General features: G+C 37.3%; 1 protein-coding gene across 1 annotated transcript in view; it reads left to right on the forward strand.

The window, feature by feature from the left end:
• The window catches only part of SPTB (spectrin beta, erythrocytic), a 58,020-nt gene that overhangs the window by 25,375 nt on the left and 6,200 nt on the right, over positions 1-26,445 (forward strand). Inside the window, exons 10-32 of the mRNA XM_072428341.1 lie at positions 270-387; positions 697-855; positions 1,604-1,906; positions 2,376-2,526; positions 4,325-5,195; positions 6,364-6,501; positions 6,855-7,611; positions 9,354-9,556; positions 10,406-10,496; positions 10,950-11,096; positions 12,700-12,963; positions 13,946-14,158; positions 15,192-15,281; positions 16,708-16,986; positions 17,751-17,890; positions 18,425-18,629; positions 18,953-19,327; positions 19,979-20,223; positions 21,190-21,328; positions 23,000-23,084; positions 23,796-23,992; positions 24,786-24,883; positions 25,309-25,378. Of these exons, the coding sequence (XP_072284442.1) occupies positions 270-387; positions 697-855; positions 1,604-1,906; positions 2,376-2,526; positions 4,325-5,195; positions 6,364-6,501; positions 6,855-7,611; positions 9,354-9,556; positions 10,406-10,496; positions 10,950-11,096; positions 12,700-12,963; positions 13,946-14,158; positions 15,192-15,281; positions 16,708-16,986; positions 17,751-17,890; positions 18,425-18,629; positions 18,953-19,327; positions 19,979-20,223; positions 21,190-21,328; positions 23,000-23,084; positions 23,796-23,992; positions 24,786-24,883; positions 25,309-25,378 (5,338 nt within the window). The remainder of the gene's footprint in view (positions 1-269; positions 388-696; positions 856-1,603; positions 1,907-2,375; positions 2,527-4,324; positions 5,196-6,363; positions 6,502-6,854; positions 7,612-9,353; positions 9,557-10,405; positions 10,497-10,949; positions 11,097-12,699; positions 12,964-13,945; positions 14,159-15,191; positions 15,282-16,707; positions 16,987-17,750; positions 17,891-18,424; positions 18,630-18,952; positions 19,328-19,978; positions 20,224-21,189; positions 21,329-22,999; positions 23,085-23,795; positions 23,993-24,785; positions 24,884-25,308; positions 25,379-26,445) is intronic.

Genomic DNA, 26,445 nt, shown 5'->3' on the forward strand with positions numbered 1-26,445 from the left:
CTATGTACCCCACTGCCTATACAGCAGTGAGTGTTATATATTCATTACCTCCTACATGTTCCACTGATTTGCTATAAGATGTAAGATGACAGGAAATTACCATTATATGGTAATTAATAAATTTTATTTAATGAATATTAATTAGAATTAGAAATTGTAATGAACAGAGGATTATCTTGGAATTTAGTTGGACATGCACCACTTCTACTACCTAAATATATAAGTATTAATGCAAACTTCTTGGTGTTAAAATATTGTCTAATTTACAGATTTAAAGAGAAAAGTGACCTAGAAATCCAACTGTTCACTATACAGTCCAAAATGAGGGAGAATAAACAAAGAGTATATGTACCAAGAGATGGTCAGCTGGTGTCCGACATCAACAGGGTAAGAGACCATTTTATCATTTGGAATCGCAAATTCCGGTATTTTGTTAGTTGCTGTAATTTAAAAATGGTAGGATGAATACTTATCAAGGTTTGGTTTTATTTATTGGATGGTTATTATGGAAGAGATGATGGCTGGTTCATATTTTTTCTGTCTACCAGCTTCAAACAAAGCATATCTAACACCAGGTTCTTCTTTGTCTGAATGTGTGTATTGTATCCATTACGCTATACCAATGGTCATCCTAACTTTCACAGAATTCACAACAGCTCACTAGAACATGTAATAAAACAAATCTATTTTGTTCAGGCATGGGGTCGTCTTGAAAAAGCTGAACATGGCCGTGAGACAGCTCTCAGAAATGAGCTGATTCGACAAGAGAAGCTTGAACAGTTGGCAAAACGCTTTGACCGCAAGGCAGGAATGAGAGAGGCATGGATAGCTGAAAATCAACATCTCATTGCACAGGTAACTATAGGTATACAAAATCTGGTAAATTTATAGTAGAGAAAATGCTAAAAATGGTTAATTTAGATTCGTCAAAGTGATTACTGACACAAGTAATTGATTTTAAGGATGACAGCGTATAAAGATTTTTAGTAAAGCCTAATAAGCAGTGATAAAATGTAGAATTTATCCTGATTCTAGGCCTGGATGTAGCATCTAAAGGAGACAAACAGAGGCAGCACAGAGGAAGAGAAGGATCAGAAAACTGAAGTTTTTAAGAACATTGTGGTTGTCAAGATTGTACCTTGCTGAAAGTGTTAGCAGGACCTTTTTAATATCTATTCTCCTAAGTAGAATTTACAAGGAACAATAAAATGCCATAGGCTTTCCATCCTTTTACTGGTTCCTTCCAGCAAAGCCTTGTACACAGTAAGGGTTGTAGGCATCAGAGTGAGGAACCAGGTACGGGCTAGATAGGGGACGAAAAGGTGGAAACTTTGACCTGGCTCAGACTTAATATTCAGTTCTCTGCAAAGTGTACACTGCAGCAGCATTGAAATATCAGTGATCCCAGTAAATTGGTAAAAAAGTAATTCTTGGATATACAGTTTATGGAAAACATTATTAAAATTTTGCACAAACTTCTCTCAAAAGTAACACTCATACAGTTACCATAAAACCTTATTCCCAAACAAAGTACAAGAGATTAGGTTATAATTTATTTGTATGTTGTGTGAATGTGATCTCACATAAATGTTGCATTTAACAGGATAATTTTGGCTGTGATTTGCCATCAGTAGAGGCATCCAAAAAGAAACATGAAGCCATTGAAACAGATATTCTTGCCTATGAAGGTCGCATCCAATCATTAGTTAATCTTGCTAAAGAACTGGAAAATGAAAATTATCATGACATCAAAAGAATCAATGCAAGAAAAGACAACATTGTGCGTATGTGGCAGTTTCTTCTGGAAAATCTGCACAATCGACGCCAGCGGCTTAACATGAACCTTGAACTTCAAATCTTATTCCAGGACATGCTGCACACTGTCACTTGGATGGATGAAATGAAGGTAACATTTGGGCTTTATTTATAAAGGGATGAACAGGCTGTTTGTCAGAAAAACAACATTCGTCATACGCAAATAATATAATTTTTGAGTTACTTAATTTATAAATATGTTGATCTGCTAAAACGATTTCTATGTTTCACCCTAATCATCACTTTTGCACTTTTATGTCCCGTTCACCATATTTATAAAGAAACCATTGTCCTGGTTGCTATCTTATGGATCACCAGATGTCACAGGCCACAAATGGGATCAGTGGTGTCTTTCCAAACACCCTGTTTGCCCTTTTGGCAGCTGTTTGTATTCCAAAATTTAGACTTATTCTACAATCCATGACAGGAGACAACAGGTCCAATGTAGGATGGTGTTTTACATTTCAAATAAGTTAGTTTGATTTTCATAAAAAGATGTTTCTATGAGTTTTGTTGGCAAATATTAGACTGACTTTGCTTCATCCCTTTTCTTCTTCTAGAATGGTCTTTTATCATCTGACTTTGGGAAACATCTTAATGAAGTGGAGTACATGCTCCAAAAACATGACTTAACTGAAACTGACATTGCCACACAACATGACAAAGTTAATTCTTACCACACAACAATGCAGAAGTTCATCACTGGGGAAGGTAAGTGAATATTATTGTTCCTTTAAACATGGTTACTAAGATGCATATAGTTCTTGTATTGCAAATTATATCAGTGGAGCCATTCTACTGATCCATTATATGTGCAGCATATTCAAGGAAGTTGATTTGCCTACCAACACAAAAAAAAGAAAACTCATCAAATGTATTGTCAGGATATACATGTGTCATATTTATCAAACAGCTAAGAGGTAACTGATTGAGAAAGATCAGATTGGTTGGTTGTATAAGTGGTCTGGTGGTCTGGCCATGGGGGTCATTTAAAAGCAGACAGTTTGGTTGCTGCTGATGGAGAGACCTATGCACAGGTATTATAAGTTTAGGCCTCCCTGGTTTATTGAAAATATCTAAGATTGTCACCCTTATTTTATACAAAAGGTAATAGCAAACAAGCAAGACAAAACTTAGATGGGTCTTTAAAGGCAGCTCAAGTAACATAGAACATATTTTTATACAAGCATTCTGTTTAAAAGCACAATAAAACAATACTATTTATTGTTCCTATATTAAAAGTGCTATTGTTATAATGGTGTGTGATTAGTTCTCACAAAACCTGAGGCAGGGTCACTAGATGGTAATTCCTCCCTACGCGTTTCACAGTAACTGAGTCTGCTTCATCAGGAGATTTATTCCTAGCTTCTCCCCCCTAAAAATGCCATCAAATACACCAGGGGCACCCAATCTGGCCACAGAAGAGTGAGGGATCATGCGATTGTAGCATGGACTAAATAGATAATATGAGCAGCTGTGTGGGCACAGTTTTGATTGCTGAGATATCAAGATATACCAAATAGTTTCATAAGATTACTGTTGCTACAACTGGAGGTTGACTGCTTTGTGGTCCTTTCCCCTGTAATCTCTAGCCAGATTGGGTGCCCCTGGCATATACAATAAAAATTGATTTTGTCCAAGACCCTTTAAGGAAAACATGGAATGTGGACTTCAGCTATACAATCGACTTTCCTATATTGTGTAATTTGAGTGTCTTATAAAGTCTCGTAAGCCCAAAAAAGCCCCTTATCTATTCTCTATCCCTGTTTGCTAAGACCTATGCACAGGAAAAAGTTCGATGACAATTAGCTTTGCAAATTACAATGTATATGATATAAACAGATAGTAAACAGTAAATTCTAAACTCAAATACATGGTCATACTCATTCCTTTCTGTTGGTGAGATGCCATATTGCTAGAGATCCATAACGCAAATATGCCAGTGCATTTTGATGCATTTGTTTGTGCTGAAGGTTGCAATGATAAATTGTGTAAATTTTTGTGCAGTTACATACTGTATGTATCAGAATACCTCTGGCCCCAGTTCTTTTTCTAGTCCTATACTCTCCTGTCCCCAATCCAGTGTGACATCTACATCTAGATAGCACAGCCAATTTTTATGTCTGGGTCCATGCACGTGTCCTGTAATCCCGTTCATTCCCATGGATTTTCGAAAGGTGCATGCACAAGCACAGTGGGAAAATTTTTCTCATACTCCTCCAGGAACAAAAAAGTTAATGGAAAGAAGAACCACTGAGCACTGTGGAGGACCAGGGGATCAAAACTCTTAGAAGTGTTGGCTTCTGCAGAAGATTTTATCCAGCTATTTCTCTGGATTCAAATGGCATTTGGTGATGCAGGCATAAATCTTAGTTTCACAACAGTTTGGCTTTAAATCTTAGTAAAAACAATTGATAGAAGTTTTTTTTAATCTATACACTGTAAACTGTTATGAGTTTACATCAACATGTTAAAATGATTTCACTTTTCCTCATCTTTGCTCTTATAGGGTACAAGCCTTGTGATCCACAATTGATTAAAGATCGAGTTCAACACCTGGAACTTTGCTATCAAGACCTTGTTGCATTGGCAGCTCAACGGAAGGCTCGTCTACTACAATGTAAATGTATGTGGAAGTTCTTTGGAGACATGGATGAAATCCAAAGGTGGATCAAGGAGAAAGAACAGATTTACACTTCTATGGATTATGGTAAAGATCTTACCACTATTTCTATCCTTCTAAGAAAACATAGGGCATTTGAAGATGAACTTAAAGGTCTGGAGTCTAACTTACAGCAAACCATTAAAGATGGAGAAACTTTGATTGCCAGCAAACATTACGGGGCACCTAAAATACAAGAACGAATTGAGAACGTCAAAGATGAATGGGCACAGTTGAAAGAATTGGCTGCATTCCGCCTGAAAGTTCTACGTGATACTGAAAATTTTTTCCAGTTTCAGGTTGATGCTGATGATCTACTTGCCAGGTTACAGGATACATATCGTATCATGCAAACTGAAGACATTGGTCATGATGAATATTCTACCAATGTGCTAGTAAAAAAACACAAAGAACTTCTTGATGAGATCATGTTGAATAGAAAAGCTTTTGAAAGCCTTAGTCAACTTGCTGAAAGCTTTCCAGAAGAATACAAATCTTTACCTGAGATAGACAGCCGACTTCAAAAACTGAAAGCCCTGTACTCTGATCTAGCATCTCTAGCAGACTTGCGATCCCAAAAACTTCAAGATACTCTGGCATATTACACAATTCTCGGGGAAATAGATGCTTGTGAAATGTGGATGAATGAAAAAGAAAAGTGGCTTCAAAATATGCAGATTCCGGAATCCTTGGAGGACATGGGTGTTGTTCAGCACAGGTAATCTCTCTAGACAAACACAAAAAAAACAAAATTTATTTATTAGTCAAAGGTCACTTTTAGTGTGTTGATTCCTGGATTAATCGTTTTGGCTTCCTTGTTTCAGAGACCTTTAATAATATGTATTTGCTATTGCATTACATGTTAAAGTGCCAGTGTCTCAGAAGTAATATTTTGGTTAGAGTGAGAGTTTAGTGGACTTAAAGGTCATGGCAGGTGGGCAGATCTGTGAATTTGGCAGATCTTCCCCTACTACGTCACCTCAATATTTTTTATTCTGTTTCCACCTAGTAGTTTTACCTAATTCACTTTTGGGTGTTCCCACTCTTGCTGTAGTTTCCTACAATATAGAATTCAGCAAAAATTCAGCCAGCAAAGTGGATCCTTTTAAGGCTGAAAAAGATATTCAACTACAGCAATACAAAACTTGGCAAGTGTTTAAACCCTCTAAGACAGTGGTCCCTAAACTAACCTGGCACGGACCACTAAATTTACGGCCTTTGGACCAGGCATGCGCGGGGAACTGTGTGTCATTCAAAGGGGAAGAAACTTCCCCCAGAGTGAAGTAATGATGCCAGAACCCACCCACTCTCCCATCGCAGGTCTGAGACAAACCAGAGACACAATCTGCCCACCACCCTGAGCCTGCAATGCATACGGGAGACATGGTCGACGGCTCTGGTCTGTGTGCCCCCTCAAGCGGGGTCCTTCTCCTGACCCCGTACTAGCCAGAGCCATGGACCACCAAATTTCTTCTTGGTGGAATTTGTTTTTTCTTGTTCCATGAGACAAAGATTAGGTCTAAGGATACTAAATCTAAATTATTGCATGTTTTTGCTCTTGCTCTATATGTATTTAATGCACCTAGGTCTGTAAAACCTAAAAGGGTAAACCAATAACCTGTGTTAAAACCAATTTTTTTACTGTACATATCTCCCTTTGTTTCATCAGAGCAGTCCAATATAATGAGCATGAAAGAGTAGATTTCACCTTCAGCTCATAGTAAAAATATGACTTTGTTAAATTTTAATTATGTCAAAAGAGACCACTGCAGGGACCACAACAGTCCCACAGTATGTGCTGAAAGGCTATATACTGCCAAAGGGACAGATGTTGGGCAATCCACTAACATTTTAAATGTTAATGACATCTAATTTACTTTTTCCAGGTTTAATACTCTGGGTCAAGAAATTAATACGTTGGAATCTCAAATTGAGAACGTCAATAGTGCTTCTGATTCTCTCTTTGAAAGCGGACATCCCAATAGAATGCAAGTGAAAGAAGGACAAGAGCACATGAATGCCAGGTAATTTAAAAATTGTTTTCTATTCTCTTGGTCACATTATTGAAATGTTATAGTTAAACCAACTGGAGTTGTTCTATGAGATAATTTTAGTTTTAGACCATGCTTCTTTCTTCAAAAAGAGTTTGAAGCTCAGACATAGCTTTGGGTGAGGTCATATGTAGGTCATAGAAGGTCAATTGCAAGTCAAATATGCCAGTCAATGAATTGTCAGTAATCTGAGAAGCATCTCACATGAATAAACATCAGCTGAAATCAATTATACCAAGTTGAATTTGCCCAGTGACATAGCCCTTGGATGCTAGACATAGTCACATGGTATTATATGAAGCATTCTTCATTTTTTGTTTATGCAGGTGGGCCAATTTCAAGAAAATGGTTGCTAATAAAAGGAAAGCTGTTGATTCTGCCCTTGGTGTTCACAATTATTTTGTGGAATGTGAAGAGACCAAGAACTGGATACTGGAAAAGATCAGAGTGGTGGATTCCATACAGGACCTTGGAGATGACCTGGCCTCAGTCATGTCAATTCAAAGAAAGCTCTATGGCATTGAGAGAGATCTTGGGGCTATTGAGGCAAAACTTGTAAGTCTACAAGAAGAGGCAAAAAATCTGGCTGATGAAAATCCAGATCGGGCCCAGGACGTTTTTGATGGATTAATTGAGATCAACAATGTCTGGCAAGAGCTGCACAAGGCATTACAAAATCAAGAGGACTCCCTGGGGGAAAGCAGTAAGCTGCAAAAGTTTTTGGTTGATTTGTTTGACTTTGAGACATGGCTTTACAGAACCCAACAGGCCACAGCTTCAGAAGACTCACCAAGCTCCCTAACAGAAGCTGAAGCACTGTACAACAACCACCTTGCACTTAAAGAGGATATAGAACACCATGAACCTGATTTTCGAGATGTTGTTGAGACTGGAAACATGGTGACCAGTGGACAAGCTGACCCTCAATATCAGCAACTTGCACAGAGGGTCAAAGATATCGAAGTGGGGTGGGATGCTCTCCATAAGATGTGGAGCAACAGAGAACATTTTCTTTCACAGTGTCTCACATTTCAGTGGTTCCTGAAAGACGCCAAACAGTCTGAAGCCATTTTGAGTAACCAGGTACATTTTGAAAATGTTCCTAAATTAACTGTGCTTGAAAGTTTCAAAGGTTAAAAGAGAACTTAAGCAAAACTGTTGTACTTTAAATATAAATAGATTGCAGATGGGAAGGGGCATATTTTCAGATCATGAGGGGCCCCATAGCAAATTTTTAAAGGGGGCCAAAAAGTTTACCTAAAGAAATGTTAATGGCAAGCACTAAACCATAGATAAAGACTGCAATGTTCCATATATCCAGCAGTATGGCACATTGCTGAGCTGGGGCAATTGTGCTCCAACCAATCATGCTCACAATGCCTGTGGATAGGAAAGCTGCAGTTCTGGCAAGATAGGGTCCACTAAGGATGGTTCTTTGCTCTTACACAGAACAAAGCAGTTTTTATCTGCAGCTTATAAAAAACATATAAACAAATGTTGCTTTTTGTGATTTGTGCCACGTTCTTCTGCAGCTGCATGCAAAAAAAGGATCTCAGCTGCTCTCATTCAATGATTAAATATGAATATGAATAAATATATTTAATGGGAGCAATGGGATTGCAGTTGAGCCTGCCACGGACCACTGCAGCTTCCCACACGTCTGAAACAGACCTTTTTTTTTGCAACCCGTATTTATTTATATCTGTTTTAGGAATTTTAACTGTGCTTTAAAAGTTATCTAAACTGAGTAAATCCAAACACTTTATACATTGCAGCCTACCAGTCCTTAGATGTGATTTTTGCCCTTTACTTTCACCCATGATCTTGCCAGAAACACATTTACTGTGTTAGAGTGACAGCGCTCATTCACCCTACTGCAATAAATCAACAGAAACCTAACAGGATTACAATCATATCTTCCTCTGCTTCTCTCCATAACATATTTGGGAAGGGCAATAAACGCTCTATAGAAATGGGAACACTAAATATGTATAATAGTCAGGAAATACAGAACAAGGTAAGTTAGCAGCTGACAAATCCCCTGGCAGGAACATCAGATAGTTTGTGCACTTATCAAACAGATGTTAAAAAAAGTATCCAATCATAGACTTACCACCAAAAAGGACCAAATAAGATGAATGTATTATTAATTTTTCAGTCTAAGCAGATGTTACATCTATCGCCATGTATTGCATTTAAGTATACATTTCAGAATACATTTTGCATACAACTGGTATAAGTATATGCACATGGTTTGGCATCAGCCTCCTGTTGTTCATTGGACAGCAGAGAGATGGAAGTAAAACATTAAAAGCCAATTCGACTCTTTGTGAGCACATGCATTTGCTTCCAAAATGTTAACTAAGAAGAAAGTAGAGCGACCAGAGCTGATGACTTGTTTGTGTGTGGTTCCTCTCATCATCATCTCATCATCCACCCATCTGGAATCCTAGAGTTCCTCCAGAGATTTCTAAGGGTTCCTTGAGCAATGAACAAATTGTGCCTCTCACGTTAGATACCACTGACACCAATAATCTTTTTGGCTATCTGTAAGGGTGACGTTCTTCCCACTGGCCAGAAATATATGGAACATTATTCCCTAAACTGATGTACTGTGAGTTTTGGATATTGTTATTATTGCCAAGAATTTCCTAGGACCTGAATGTTTGTTTTTTCGAGGGTTCCCCCATGTCGTCATAGACTAATGATGTATGTGATCTATATTTGCTGCAGAATTGTAACGCTTTTCCTGTTTAAAGAAATAAATAGTAAGTAAAGTAATTTAATCTAAGACAAATCTAAAGTAATTTGTCTTTTTTCCTTAGGAATACACTCTTGCTCACACAGAGTTACCCAATACATTACAAGCATCACAAAACAGACTGAAGAAACATGAAGATTTCTTAGCTACTATGCAAAATAATGAAGAAAAGATTGTTGGAACTATAGAAAATGCAAACAAATTAGAGAGTGACAAAAATCTTTTTGCAGATAAGGCTTTGGACAAAGCAGCCTCAATCCATGATAGGTAAGTGAAATGTTTTGCAGGGGACTTCAGATAATTGAAGGATTTGGATATAACCTCGTTTGTAATATTGTGTGGGGGACTAAATTTATGGGGATCTATGCATTGCTGTTTTTTAAAATCAATTGACAGAATAAAGCCTGACCCAGCAGCTATAAACTACAGATGGCAAACAAATATTGTTCAAAACAATTCTGGACTTGGCAAGATTGGAGAACTTTTTTCCAGCATATTCCACTGGTAATGAATGAGAATATCTGCTTAGGATTTATCACAGTTAGAGGCCTCCTTGATGTTTATACAAAAAGTTTTATCTTGTCCACTAAATTATCCAGTACTGTAAATAGTCCAGAAAACATTAGTTAACCCCTAATAAAACCACCTGGATACACAACTTTGTTTTTTTAGTTTTGCTTAAATGTGGATGAAGTTTTTGGGATCGCAAAAAAGTAAATACTGTTGATATGAGACTTTGGTAGAGTGATTTCACCTTACTTCATAGAATTAAGAGAACATTCAGCATGGCATGACAGGAAGAAATAGTGTGTAAAATAATGTGGCCCTTCTAAATTCAAGGGCCTATGTCCTGAATGGGTGAGAATATCCATCTGTTCCTGTTCCCACAGGAAATAAGGAAAAATCTCTACATCAAGACACACAGGCCACAAATACAAACCTGACAGTAGTATTATTTACTCATAAAGAAAGATGGATACCTCCAAATGTGACTTCAAAAAATGAAACATAGATTCTATTGCCAACAGCTCTGATTTGAGAATCCTTTATACATGATACATTGATTTCCTTAAGATCTGATTATTTTAAATAATTTATGGAATATTATTTTTTTAGATATGCTGTGAATGTCAAAAAGGCTAATGATGTGTCAGCTCTGCTAAAGGACCATGTCGATCTTCAAGATTTCTTGGAAAACTGTGATGAGGTAGAGTTAATAAATCAGTTTTTTATAAATAATTTGATAAAACCAAAATGTCAGGCTTTAGTGTTCAAAAGGCAGAAAGAATGTGATAACTAATTTAATTTCTAAAAAATGTTGTTTGCCTAAATACAAAAAAAAATGCAGCTAACATATCTAATGCTGTAATAATATATATTATAATTAGAGTTTTGTTTCTAGGTTTAGATCTACTTTTAGAAAAGATTTGTTCTTTATTAGAACCATGGAAACTAAGTTGACATCGGGGCTTTCACTTGTTTTTTAAATAAAAGACAACATAAATATAGTATTATATTCCAAATAATATATATAAAAATATTATAAAAATGTTAATATATGGGTTAAATATGTTGAAAAATGATCTGGCAAAAAGAAAAGAACATTTGTGTCTGCAAAATCTGAACTCTTTTAACTAATGTTAGATACTATTTTTTACAGCTAACATTTTGGATCAATGAAAAAATGTTGACTGCTCAAGATACTTCCTATGAATCAGCTCGTAATTTGCACAGCAAGTGGCTGAAACATCAGGCTTTTAAAGCTGAAATTGATTCCAACAAGGACAGACTGCAGAACATTGACAAGGTAAAAGCTGAATTATCTTCCTGGTTTTTGGACCCCTTTACATCTGTGGAACTCTATGCAGTGCATTATTGCCCATGGTTTCATTGTGTGTTTTGCATTGCATGCACCACAGAAAACCTTTAATTTGATCCGTTTTGTGACTTGCAATGCATTGTAGTGTGTTACTAAGGCTATGTACACACATGCAATAATTGTCATTGGAAGCAAATGATTAACGACCGATCGTCCGAAAATCGTCAACAAAAAAAGTGCACAATGATAGGCCAATGACACCAATGAACGAGGAATGTTGCTGGAAACTAATGGCTGTCCCGGCGGATCTGATTTGGGGCGATCGTTCGCTATCTATTGTGTGTACCGTCGTTCAGTGATTGTGGATGGTTCTGCGGTATACTTTTTCCTGTACACGTCACTTCCTGCATCCTTCAAACAATCGTATCTAGTGTGTGTACATTATTGGTGGATTATATTTGTATTTCAATATTTGTTTTTGAGTTTTTACCAAGAAAATTTTGACATGAGAATAGTGAAACAAAGACAAATAGGGAACACATAAAAATAACAGAAGTGACTTGAAATGTTGCACAAAATGAAACATCATATAGTCATAAATAATGGTTCACTCCTTTTTATTACATCTTATTAATAGAAACAAAAACAAGAAGGAGTAAAAGAGTGAGAAAGACTTTGCAACCCATATGAAAACTTTTAAGGATCGTATTGTTTCAGCATGTACAGAATCGTGCACTATACGATTGTTCAAAATAATCGTGAATAATCATTGATTGGTCATTAATTCTTCATTTTCTAAAGATAATTATTGCACGTGTGTACCTAGCCTTAGTCTTATGGTGTGAATTTATTTAATATATATTTAGGTTCTTTGTTTTACAAATAACCATGCTATACATGAAGTGCAATGAATCTCTGTGGTTCAAACTGTAATATATTGCAGCCTAAAGCTGTGCTCAGACTGGCAATGGGATTGTTGTGCAGTTACAGCTTACCATGGCTTCAAAAAGCTTCTACCCATAACAGCCCCATAGAGAATAAATGGGGGAAGGCAGTGAGTGGTACTGTATAAGTAAAAAAGGAAAATAATGTAACCATCAAATATATGGGCTGTTACGCTAAGTTCAGACCTGCATTAGGATCAAGTGATCCCAGTGGCGGCTGGCACCTTGCTAGCTGCTCGGTCACTCATGCCACAGTGCTGGTTTCCAAAGATTTGACAGCTTCTACCCAAGACAGCCCCATAGAGAAATAGGGGAGGCAGTGAGTATATTATACCATTATAATATATCTTATTATATCTAAATAAAACAGCAATGATAACACTACTTTGCAGTCTGCAAAAACTTTCAAGTTTCTTGACTTCTGGCAGGATCGGCATGTGTTTTTTTATTTTACTGAACTGATATTTAGTTAGGAAGTAAACTTTGTTAATTGCTTTAAAGCCAGTACATTTAATAAAAATCCGTTGAACTGTAAAATGTATTTTAATAGACTTACTATTTCCTCATAGGGAGCCCTATATGAGCAATACGCATTTGGGATTAGGTTCTTATTACGCATGTGTCACTTTCTTTACTCTTCATTTCAGCAAGGAAATGAGTTGGCACAGGAGAAACCACAATTCGCCCCAAAAGTCTCTGAAAAACTCCATGGGTTACATGAGCAATGGGATGATCTGGAGACAACTACCCTCAAGAAGGAGCAGACACTGTTTGATGCCCATAGCTCTGAGCTGTATGAGCAAAGGTTTGCAGATATATCTAAGTGGATAAAAGACATGGAGCAGCAAGTGGGATCTGATGACTATGGAAAGGACCTGACCAGTGTCAACATCCTTCTCAGTAAACACAAGGTAGGGACAAAGCAACCTATGCACAGTGATGAATATAGAGTCATTGTGGTATTGATAAGGCATGTTTTTACAATTAACACTCTATGTCTTGTGTACATACAACACCGGGGTGGGGGGGGGGGGGGTGTTTAGTCTATTGCTGACTGTTCTCTGTTCAGCTACGTACACACGTCCAATGCTTCTCGTCTGATAATCGGCTCAGAGCTGATATTGGATGAGAATCTGGCGTGTGTATAGCGCCCGTCGTCCATCATTTGAACAACCATCCTGGCGGATCCACGGACGATGAACGACGAACGGTCCTAATGGAAGTGAAGGTAAAAAAGAGCACAGCGGGGTGCCGCTCCGTCGCTCTCTCCCTCCCCTCTCTATAGAGCAGAACGGTACTGTATGTACAACACTCATTTATCATGCAGTCCTTAGTCGCTGGAAAGGATTGTGAAAGATCCTTTCCAACGACAATTATTGTACGTGTGTACCCAGCTTTAGAAGGAAGGTTTCTTCCATTGAGTGACTATCCAAGGCAACCATTCTCAACCAGGTTTTCCTGGGAGGTTGCTGTACATCGAAATTTGTGCTAGAGGATACTTTTTCCTAATTTGAGGGGATTTTCTTTTACTTTCTGTTGTGTCTCCAACTAAGTCGGTAAAAGGAAATATTTGTAATTGGACAAAAAATGGCAATTTTTCTAAATGTTGTTTTCGAAACTGAATATTTAAAAAAATTTTTTAATAATTTTGATCTTTCAGGATATTTGTTATCAAACCAAAAAGAGTACATTAAACGGTATACAATATTTTAACTAACTAAGTAAAAGCTACCTTTTTAAAGCTATTGAGTTACTCAATGTTATGATTTGTTTGTAGTCACATTACTGGCATTATTGTAATGTATCTGCTGTATATGTAACACAAACACATGTTACACATTTCTGGCCAGATTATAATCACATTGTTTTTATTTTGGTATGGTATATCTGTAGAGAATTGAAGATCAAGTAGACCAGAAAGCAAAAGAACTGGATGAGGTTATTCCAGACGTACCATCAGCTGCTGGAGACAAAGAACTTGGGGAAAAGGAACAAAATATTAAAATGCGTTTTCTACAACTTGGAGCACCACTGCAGGAAAGAAAGAGAAAGCTGCAATCTTCAAAGCAATTACACCAGCTTCATCGGGATTTGGCAGATGAAACTGTACGTTTAATTCTTCTCCTCTCTGGATTTTATCCTTCTCATTATTGACTAAATAAAAAAAATTGTGCTCTTTTTTCCCTGGGCAAGAAGTAAAAAAGTTTCTTCTCATCATCATATGCCACTGATATATGGTGAGAGTGTTGGAGAAGCTCTATAACACTTTCACCATGTAACTACTGGAAGGAGAAGAATCATATGGCCTGCCTCCTTTACCTCCTGTTTTTCTTTAGGGTTGTAGCAGTATTGTCAGTATCATACCATGAAAAACCCATACCATTGCAATCCAGTGCATTGTAATATACCCTATGGTTTGTGAACACCTGGACATTGCATACACCGTATGGTTGATGGTTTGTGAAAACCCTAAGTTCAGGAATTTCCAGTGAACAAAAATGTTTATTCTATAGTACACAAAGGAAACACTCTATTTCAACCTTGTGGCAAAAGTTGGAAAAAGTGTATTTCTATTCCAGCATGGCGGTCCACAGATCTAGTTATGGCTTATTTGTGAGCCAGGTCTTCACATAAGAGATAAGCACATGACACCACAAATGGTTTTTTGGTTTATTGGACACACATTCCCCCAAGTAGCCTTCCCAGAAGTGGAGCCAACTAAACAAATTCTTAATGATTGGCTTTGGAATAGGATGCTCAACAAACACATAGAGGTGTAATGGTCGGGTGTGCAGCCATAAGACGGGTCCAAGAAGATGTCAGGGTTCATTCTCATGCAGGAGAAACTGCAAAAACTCTTGTTAGTTCAAACATTTCATCACTATTCTAAATATGTGTTTTTCATTAGCCATTGTCCTTGGATAGATAGTGAGGAGATATCTTGTCAATCAAAATGAATATGGTAACAATACAGACAGAGGTGCCAACTCTTCTCTGCTCTATCTACAACTAGATGAAACCGTTTGCCTTGAGTTGAGCTTTATTAGTTGTCTGCAATGCATTATAGAAAGCAATTTAGAATGTTACATGAGATGTTCTCAATGTATTATAACGTTGTAACCTATCTGTTGCCTTGCAGCTTTGGGTTCAGGAAAGAATGCCGCTTGCAGAATCCAAAGATTGTGGGAACAATCTTCAGACAGTGCAGATGCTTTTGAAGAAGAATCAGGTATGTTTACAGAATTCTGGGCCTTCTATCATACTGTGCTGAAATGATACCAAATGTCAAAACTCATCTGACAGTTGGAATAAAAATGAATCTAGGAGAGGATATTTGAGAATGATAGTTATTCTCATTATAGCTCCTGTCAGCATATGATTTTTTTCATTACAGAATCTAACCTAATGAGCCATATAGGTTTATACATGTGAATATTGTCTTTTACTGCACCACGATTAATGCTCCCTGCTCTGATCAGTGGTTTTAGTTTTAGAGGCAGTGTGTATAATACATTTTCTGGATAAAACAATGTGTTCCAGCACCTTGCATGGGCTCTATGTACACTATGTCATGTAGAGTTTTCAGTCATCACCTTCCCAATGGTGTCGGTCACAATACTGATCATTATGTTGGACAATTAACGCAGGAGTAGGGGACACAGAGCTTCTTCTCAGTTAAGTAATCACCGACACCAATGGTAGCATGATCTTCCAACTGACAGAAGTTATGGGAGCCACTTTCTCCTACTGACACCAACAATGTGGCATTCTTCTTCTTCCTGTTCACGGATAATAGGGCATTTGTTTAATCCTTCTACCAGTAATGGGGCATAACCCCCTTCCCAAATATCCACTGACTTTTGGGCATTCTTCCAGCTCCTGACACCAAAAATTGGGGCCTCCAACTGACCATTTATGCTGGGTCATTTTTCTTCCCACTTTCTAGTAAAAGTGGGAAATATTTTCCTGCCACTGGCTACCATATGGATTACTTATTCTTCCGAATAACTACCAAAACTGAAAAAGTTTTCCCTTAGCTGATTGTTGATGGAGGTGCGCTTTTGCCTTCTGTTGATCACCAACAATTTGCTTTCCTTCAGTGATCATCAATGCCAATTTTTCTTTTTCTTTCAATTGCCGACCAAGACTGGAGCATCCCTTCCCTCCACAAGTTAGACTCTGGTGTCATAAGCACCAAAAGGCACTCTTTTGCTTGTCATGTATAAATAAAAATATATGTCTTTATATATGTTAGTTATTTAGAAATATATTTAGAAATATTGGGAGATTGCTGGAAAACAAAGAAAAGTTAGGGGGTGACAATAAAGCATAAACTTGGGCCAAAGTGTAGTTGAAATTAGACCCACACCAAGAGATGCTAATATGTAAACTCTGGTTATAAATGGAAGCTTGCTTTAAAAAAACTGAAAATAGTATATAGGGTATATATTATCATTCTATATGCTCTTTGGGGCAGGGTCCTCTCCTCCTGTGTCACTGTCTGTATCTGTCTGTCATTTGCAACCCCTATTTATTGTGCAGCGCTGTATAATATGTTGGTGCTATATAAATCCTGTTTATTAATAATAATAATAATAATATAATTAATATTAGTAATAATATTAATAATAAGTAGAAAATTGTGTCTGCTTCAGTCTTTGCAGAAAGAAATTGCAGGTCATGAGCCAAGAGTGGATGATATTATCAGAAGAGCAGAGGCTATGGAAAATGAACCAGAAATCAACCCTGAACCAATCAAAAAAGAACGTGAATCACTGCAAGAGCATTGGAATCATTTGAAGACCGCAACAATAAACCGGGAAAAGGCCCTTAACCAATCAAATGATGCTCAACAGTACTATGTGGATGCCAGTGAAGCAGAGGCTTGGATTGATGAACAACAGCTTTACATGATTGGAGATGAAAAGCCAAAGGTAAGCTTTATTTACATCATTTTTACATTTCTCTGAATGACAAATGTAAAACACACTTGCAGAAAAAAAAATTAGAAAATGTACCGGCCTTAGGTAAATGGCGTGTAGGTGATGGTGAATTTACAATCATTTTGCCAAGGTCTGGAAAGAGAGATAAAATCTAGAGTGAAGACTTTCCTGCACTGCTTTGGAGTATCCTCTTACATGAATCATATTTAACATAAACTCAAGTATAAACTAAGATTTTATGACCTGAACCTGCTTTTAGAAAAAAGTTCACACCACTGGATGTCTCTGTGGCCTCATGTATAGTGTATAATAAACTCTTGGAGCATGAGATAGTATTAGAGTTTATTACACACTTTGCAGGAGGACACAGTGCCATCATCTGGTGTCCAAGAGTAATGCACAAAAATGATTTAAAAGAAAGTGATCTATCAAAACCAATTCAAAAGTAAACAATATTTTACCCTGTAGCAAGGGGGAAAAATTAACAGTTTGAACCCATGTGTTTTTTTTTTTTTTTTTACTCTTTTAAATAAATGTTTTAATAATAACATACTATGGATGTATTTATTTAGTTGATTATGTTTAGAGTGTAAGCAATGACAGCCACATTTTGTACTTTTTGAGTCAATGTAGTTTTCCTGTTTTTTAAAGTAAAAAGATCGGTTTATATATTATATATGTATACACCTAATCTAACCCTAAAATGATGGTGTGAGTGTGTTCATATTTGCATATTGCATTTTTATTTATTCCAGGATGAGCAGGATGAAGAAAGTGTGGTGTTAATGTTGAAGAAGCACCTGATTTTGCAACAAGGCATTGAAGATTATGGAAAAAATATTAAGGATTTGGCAGAGCAATCTCAGAAACTTCTGGCCTTGGATCATCCTGATGGGTATACACAAACTGATATTGAGCACCACATATTCTACATAATTGCACATACTAAGAACAAAATACTTTGGATGGCTCTTATGAATATGCATTGTAGTACAGCCTCCACTCCTGTACTAAAATTTCTTGCTCTGATTTCACATCACATTGTAAGCTTCCCACAGTGTGCATTAGAAGCTTTCTATCCCTGACCTGACCAATTCATCAATTGGTTTTCAGTTCTTTCAGTCATGGAGTTTCAGACTTATTAATAGACATTACTTAGGGCAGTCTGCATGCAAATAAAGCCTGCATAGGAATGTCCACTTCTCTAGGTTGACATGTACCCATCATAGTCTTTTGATATTTGCATAATTTTTCCCAAGTGCCACGCTAGTGCTTTAAATAGGGCTAATGGCTCTTAGGAGTACTGGGGTGCTGTGATGTTTACAAAAAGCTATGTGCAGTACCCTGGCAGCCTCTTTAACCAGATATGAAAGGGGTCACAATTGTAAAATGTAACAATTTCACTAACATGTAAAATATTTGTTTGCAGTGAACAGATAATGCGGCACCAGGACAATCTAGAGAAGCAGTATGCTGCCCTGAGGGATGTGGCAGATGAACGAAGGCGAAACTTGGACAATACCTACCATATGTTTCAACTAAGACGTGAAGTGGAAGACTTGGAACAGTGGATTGCAGAAAGAGATAAGACAGCCTCGTCACAGGAGATGGGTCAAAATTTAGATCATGTCACTGTAAGCAACATTGAAATCCTTCTTATAGGTCATAAGGGCCTTAATAATTATGAAGGGTGTCCCTCCTAAAAGAGTGGCTTTAAAAAAGTCTTTCTAGCCCACCTACTTTACCTTCTTCCCAGACCCAGATGTGGCCTACCAGGAGCCTTAGTTAGATTTACATGCTGTGCTTCATCACTTTTTTATACTGTGCCATAGATCAAGAACATCCATTCTTCAGGGAATACTTAATGGAAGTCAGCAGTGTATACTAATGAATACTTTAGTACTTCTATGTGTATGATGGTTTTATTTTGATTTCTTTGAAATGAAATGTTTTACAGGTGCTTCGAGATAAATTTCGTGATTTTGCCAAAGAGACAGGAATAACTGGTCAAGAGAGGATTGACAATGTGAACATCCTAATTGAAGAAATGATTGACGCTGGTCATTCCGAGGCTGCAACCATTGCAGAATGGAAGGACAACCTGAACGAGAGTTGGGCAGACCTGTTGGAACTGATTGATACGCGGGTACAGCTGTTGTCTGCCTCTTACGAGCTCCACAAGTTCTTCTATGATGGCACAGAAATCCTCAGCCTGATCGAAGAAAAGCGTAAAGAGCTACCTGAAGAGTTGGGTGCCGACGTACATACAGCACAGTCTCTGCACAGAGTACATACGGCCTTTGAGAGGGATATCCATTTTATTGGGTCACAGGTATGTGCATAGTTATGCATCATTTAACGTTATCATAAGTCCTTTAAACATATTCTATGGTATAATATAAACAATACAGCCCACACATTGCATATATATGACCCATGCATTATATATATATATATATATATATATATATATATAATATAATATAACAGTGGTCCTGCAGATCTAGAATCTGAAGCTCAGACATTTCTTAACACAATACTTCAGTAAATAGTAGAATATAAAAATGGGGAAAGCTGTGATCTGTCTTCATGCCACACACCCCATGAATATAATCTTTGGCCACCCTACAGAAAGGCTAGGACCCTTTCTTCTAAGCTATATTCGTGTTATCTCTGAAACTTTACCTAAAAAACGGACAGTTTCAGACCCATTCAGACACCTGTACATTTAACATTACCTGTTTCTACATCCTCTGAAGAATCCAAAACGTGAAACGCGTCAGAATCAAAACTTTTTTTATTATAACATAGGAATTTTTGTCTCTACATTCTCCACTATATGAAACATGTACATTATAGTTAATATACATATATATGTATATATATATATATATATATATATATATATGTTTGCTCCAATGTTAATTACTTAGTTGTATGCTATTGAAAAAAAATAATTGTTGGAAACCATAAATCATTGCAGGTTCAGGGATTCCAGGATACTGCAGCACGTCTGTACTCGGCCTATGCAGGAGATCAGGCTTTAGATATACAGAAGAAGGAGAGGGAGGTGGCGGAAGCCTGGAAATCTCTTCTGGATGCTTGTCATGGTCGGCGTACAGAACTGGTTAGCGCAGCCGACAAGTTCCGCTTCTTCAGCATGGTTCGTGATTTGATGCTTTGGATGGAGAGCATTATCAGACAGATCGATACCCAGGAAAAGCCAAGGTATTAGCATATGCAAATATTTAGCAAACCAGTATATTAGTCTATTTAATCCTTTGGTTAATAAATAAAATATAGATATAATGTCAGATATTATTATTATTATTATTATTAATAATAATAATAATAATAATAATAATAATATTACTACTTGAGGATTATTGATCAAAAAGTGAGAATGTCATGAACGTCTGGCTTTCTTCTTGACTGTGCTTAGGGACTTGTCATGTTTCTCAATAAGGCTAAATTCACACTGGCCATGATGTTGTAGCGCGTTTATCGCTTCCTCACACCTGGGAACCCATGCCTTTCGGGAAAGTCTACATGTAGGGTCTCCTACTAGTCCATTTTATTACTGCCAGCTGTCAAATGTGCAGACACTGGTTCTTTAGGCAAGACACCAGCCGCAGGAAGCCTCGCAGGATTGTGCGATTTAGAGACAGGGGTTTTGCTAACTTCATCATTTTATGGCAGTTTGTAGCTCAGTCACTCATTGGGGCTGATTCATAAAACTTCCTCAAGGCTGGAGAGGATACACTTTCATCAGTGAACCTGGATGATCCAGCTAACCTGAAATGTATCTGGTCCAGGATTGAAAACAATTGCTAAGAAATTTCAAAAGACTTTTAAGAAATCCATTCCAGGTTTGCTGGATCACCCAGCTTCACTGATGAAATTGTACCTTTTCCAGCCTTGGAGAACTTTAATAAATCAGGCACATTGGCTCGGTTTTGGTGGAAACTCATAGATTGGGTGGATATAGAAGAATGGGAACTGTAATATGTGTGTTTGTGAGGGTGGTGGTTGGTGGCATAGGGATAAGGGTATTTAGGTAATGGCTTATAGAAGTAGAGTTGGAATAGTTGGGGACTTCATCCTAATAGTCTTGTAGGACTGGTTTGCACTCTAACCACAAATGACCACAACTTTTCAAGAATTATTTTATTATTGTTTTTTGATGTTTTACAGAGATGTGTCATCTGTGGAATTCCTAATAAAATACCACCAGGATCTCAGGGCTGAAATAGAAGCCAGAAAAACAAGTTATTCCACCTGTGTTGAACTTGGAGAAATGTTACTTGCTCATAATCACCCAGCTTCAGAAGAGGTAAGTACAGGGTAATGGAAAAGTATGAAGAGTCACATTGGTTTTTGTCCTTTAAATGGGAAAACATTGGAAAGCATACACTGCACCATCTAGTGGTCAAATAAAACTTGACACCCGATTTTTTTTTACAAATGTATCTGTTTGTCATACCTTCCAACTAATTTGGAGGCACTGTCTACCTTTTCAGCCTCTTAATTATTACATTTATAATTTTAGAAAGCAAATATATAGGAAACATAGTTCTGAAAAACTTGCCAGTTTAACAATCATTTTTTTGTATTTTTTTAATAGTCTGCAAAATAAGAGTGTGTACTAATGACCTCCAACTGAACCCAAATCTAATGTGACTGTGGTCTGTAATTCATAATCTGTCATAATACGCTGGATTTCAGTTGCCCATTGTTCGTTTTTTATTGCCAGGAAATGTATTTAACAATTGTGAGCCCCTTTGTGGGACAGCTAGTGACATGACTATGGACTTTGTACAGCGCTACGTAATATGTTGGCACTATATAAATACTGTATAATAATACCAATATTAATAACACATATATGTCTAAAACAGATCAATTTATAGTAAGGAATGTTGAAAAAAATGTGTATTTTAATATTATTAAACAGGATTTATATAGAACCAACATAATATGCAGCACTGTACAATAAATAGGGGTTGCAAATGACAGACAGATACAGACAGTTACACATGAGGAGGAGAGGACCCGGCCCCGAAGAGCTTACACCTTAATTTGATACCTGCATCTAGGCCAACCTGCACCTTTTTAACCCCAAGGAACCGAATAAATACATTTTGTGACGCATGGAACCGCGGATAAAATGAATTTATTAGCGAAGAATGCCTTTATTAATATTATAGATTATTTATATAGCACCACCATATTACGCAGCGCTGTACAAAGTCCATAGTCATGTCACTAGCTGTCCCTAAACGGGGCTCACAATCTAATGCCCCTACCATAGTCATGTATAATAAATACAATCAACACAGGTCAATGTTGGGGGTAAGCTAATTATCTAAGTGCATGTTTTTGGAATGTGAGAGGAAACCGGACTACCCAGAGGAAACCCATGCAGAACCTGCAAACTCCATGCAGATAGTGTCCTGGCTGATATTCCAACCTGGGACCCATCTCTGCAAAGTGCTAACCACTGAGCCTTTACAGCGTTAATCAAACTGGCGCACATCAAGACAGCTAAATGATCACTGGTGTCATCCTACTGGCTTTGCCAAATGACGCTGAACCTAAAATTATGCACGCACCATCAGAAAGCGAGGTCACTTAGCCAGAGCTCAAAGAACCTCTAAAAATCACTGGAAGAACCCTGGGGATCCACTGAATCCTGGTTGAGAAAAGGTTGATCAAGGCAATAGACTTAATATAGTAGTGATTGTTTTTTACTGAAAAATCATTGGAAGGAAAGTTACATGGCTTAGAATTAGTAGGGCAGCACCATTAAAAGTTCTGCACATAGTAGTTTAAAGGTGCAACAAAGTTAAAGGTCTGCAAACCAAGCAAGCATTACAGGATTTTATTAGGTTTTTATGTTACAGGATTAGTAAATGTGTGACTTTATAAATATATTCATATATATATATATATATATATATATTATGTGTACAATACCTTTGTCATTTTGCATTACTTTTTTCAGATAAAAGAAAAACTTGAACAACTATCAGAAAGAAGAGGTGAAATGATGGACAAGTGGGAAAAGCGTTGGGACTGGTTACGGTTGTGTAAGTAACTGTTATCTGTGCCAACTTGTGGATGGTTAGTGAATCTTTTTACAGCTAAGCATCACATTTGCCTATGCTGGGTAGCTTGTGAAAATGTGATTATGAATATTAAAGGGTATTGGGACTTGTTGCATCCTCCACTCTCTGGAATGACAATTTCTCCACACAGACAGCTCTTGTCCTGGTCCCGCCATATCATGCCCCCTCCTGTCATCCCGACTTTGCTGTCCTTTTGCAAATACGGCATCCGTAAAGTTGTAGGAGTGTGCCCAATGGTCTACCTATTATGATTGCCCGTGCCATTGTTCCCATTTAATATTCATGTGTCTAGTTGCCAGCTATGTAAAAACATTACCACTTGAACCACCTGTGGCATAAAGGTAAACAATGGTGCTCATTCCAAAATTATTTGTACTATGCTCCGCTAGGCTAAGTTCCCTATGGTAGGGACAAGTGTTCTCTCTGTAGATGCCCATGACTTTGACTACAATGGAGTAAGTTTCTGGAGAACTAAAAAGAGCATTCAGTAAAATAGATAACAGAAAACTTGTTGCATCTTTTACCTTATGTTATAAACCCAATAGTGAGACACAAGAACATTTAGGGTATAATGAAAGGACTTAGGTGTACTAATCAGATGGACTTCACATCAAGTACCTTATACCTGCTTTTACTGATCTTTTATCATTTTTCTTTTTTATTCTTTTTTAGTGTTAGAAGTTTGCCAGTTTGCAAGAGACGCCTCCATGGCAGAAGCTTGGCTCATAGCAAAAGAACCGTACTTGTATACAACGCATGTTGGAAATAGTGTGGACGATGTGGAAAAGTTACTAAAGAAGCACGAAGCTTTTGAGAAAGCCACAGTAACATGGGAAGAGAGATTTTCAGCACTGGAAAGGCTTACTACGGTATGTCTGCAACATTCTGAATCCTTTTAAGTAAGGGAAAGTGGAGAAGCTGAGTAGGATCAACACAGATGTCTGCAGTGCCCAGCTGTCCAGCTTCTAACAATATCCCACATCATAAAGATATGTATATATATATATATATATATAGATAGATGTGTGGTCCCAGTGCTATTATAAGCTTCGCTAACAGCTGATCCTCCTCCAAGCAACCGGAATCTAGAAATGTATTTCTTATAATTATTTTCTAACTGATTTAACATTCCAGCAAGCGTGGTATTGTTCTAAGATCACACATACTGTTAATGTAAAGTATATTGTATATATTGTTTTGTTGGAATGAACTGGGACCCGTCAAGAATACTGCGCAAACCAATCAATAGCTGGATCCGAGGAGGCAGACCTCTGTCTAAACACACTCACATTGGGCCGGATTTTTTTAAGCTTTCCATGGCTAGAGAGGATACACTTTTATCAGTGAAGGTGGGTGATCCAGCAAATCTGGAAATGATTTGGTCCAGGGTTCAAAACATTTGCTAGCAAATAGCAAATGACTTTCAAGAAATCCATTCCAGGTTTGTTTGACCAACCAGTGTCACTGATGAAAATGTATCTTCTCCAGCCTTGGAGAGCTTTATTAAATCAGGCCCATTGTGAGAGGCCCTAGGGGTCACTAAACCTAAGATTTCAGTTTTTGGTCTAGGTTTTCTTTAAGTAAATCTGTTCAACAATTACACTAGTAGTTATCTGAGATATTGGATTTGAGAAAAACTATTTTTATACTGCCTTTTTGCAGTTGGAACTGTTGGAGATAAGGAAATATCAAGAAGCTGCAATGCAAGAAATGGCACAAGCAACGCTAGCTGAAACCAGAGAGGTCCAAGTGGAAGTACAGTAAGAGAAATAAGCTTTAAGTGATAGTGGCCTGAAACTGTAAAAAAATGAGGGGTGGGTACGGCAGAGCACCAAAACTGTACAATATATTAGCATAGAAGTTTGATTTTGAGCAAGTATTTTCCTTTTAGACAACTGCACGTTCAAAGCAACCTCTACAAAAGAAAAAAATGGTGGAAAAGATGGGCCATGTCTGCCATTTTCAATGGGAAATCTGCCATTCTCAATGAGCTATTTGCTTGTCTCTGGTTGCCCTGCCATTCTGGAAGCTGGCTCACATTATGGTTTACAATAACAGAACCAATGAATGGTTTATGATATAACTGTATGTTTATATTGATAAATGAAATCCGTCGCGTGAACCTATTAATAATAAGATCAGGCAAGAGAAAAAGAAATTGATAAATTTTTTCCTAAATCTATAGTGCTGAACCAAAAGATGAAAGAGTATACTTTGATTCCCATCCTATTCAAGAAGAAGACCAGCCCATGGAGGTAAGACAATAGAAAGGACCATTCTTATTGTAAATAATGTTAATAGATTATTTGTGTTTATATTTTGCAAATTCCATCCGTCCATCCTTTATATAATCCAGGCTTTGAAAACATCATGGTTTTTGCATAGTGTGCAGATCTGCTTTGTTTATATAATGATATTTATAACATGTTTGATTAAAATGGCTGTGAATATATGGCCCAGTGAAAAATCTTAAGAAACTCACTAAAAGGCAGACAGGATTCCCTTATTACAGAAAGATTTTAAAGTTTAAATGATACTCTTTATTGACTTAACATATTAAAGTTTCTTCTCCAGGTAGAGAAATTAAAAAGGGATTAGACAGGGAAATGAAATATTTGCTTTTAAGATACATGTATATTATAAAACTAATATGCTCTGGGTTTGACTTGTGAATTCCTGTTGGGGAAGTGAGATTGAATTTATCAGTTGCCAACTACATTCATGTCATAGGTTAACATCACTCCACCCTCTTCTTCATCCAATGCCTTATTGTAGTTACACTTATTGCTTCCAAAAAGGGGAAAAAGGGAAACCATTCTTTAACAGCAGTTTTTATGGAATCCTAGGGTTTCTCAAGAGGTTGCTGACGTTCAATGAGCTATGGCTGATTGGCCCCTTATCCCCTTATCTGATGATGTCTGCAAAATTCTTATTAGCATACCAATGATCATTTAAGCTGTCTGCATGGGTGAAATTCCCAATTAAATTTAGTAATGAGTTTGCTGAGACCTAACAATTATTGTAAGCGATCATTTGGAGTAAAAAGGTTAAGAAAGGCTGACTTGAGAATTCTTTATTATCTGTGTAACATTCTTATATACACAGAAACCACCAATGTCAATCAAATACAATCCATCCATGTCATATGTCACACCATCATCAATGAAAGACATAGCAATCAGTAACATGCAAGAACCACCCAATGTGCAAAGTGTCATCAGGGGGGTTCCCTGACACTAGTATGATGGTCAGTGGGAAGAATGCCTCGTACATTGCTCGCCAGTAAGATGAATTTCACCCTTACATATAACCAAAAAGATCA

The sequence above is a fragment of the Pyxicephalus adspersus genome, chromosome 12 (genome assembly GCF_032062135.1).
Source record: "Pyxicephalus adspersus chromosome 12, UCB_Pads_2.0, whole genome shotgun sequence".
NCBI lineage: Eukaryota > Metazoa > Chordata > Amphibia > Anura > Pyxicephalidae > Pyxicephalus > Pyxicephalus adspersus.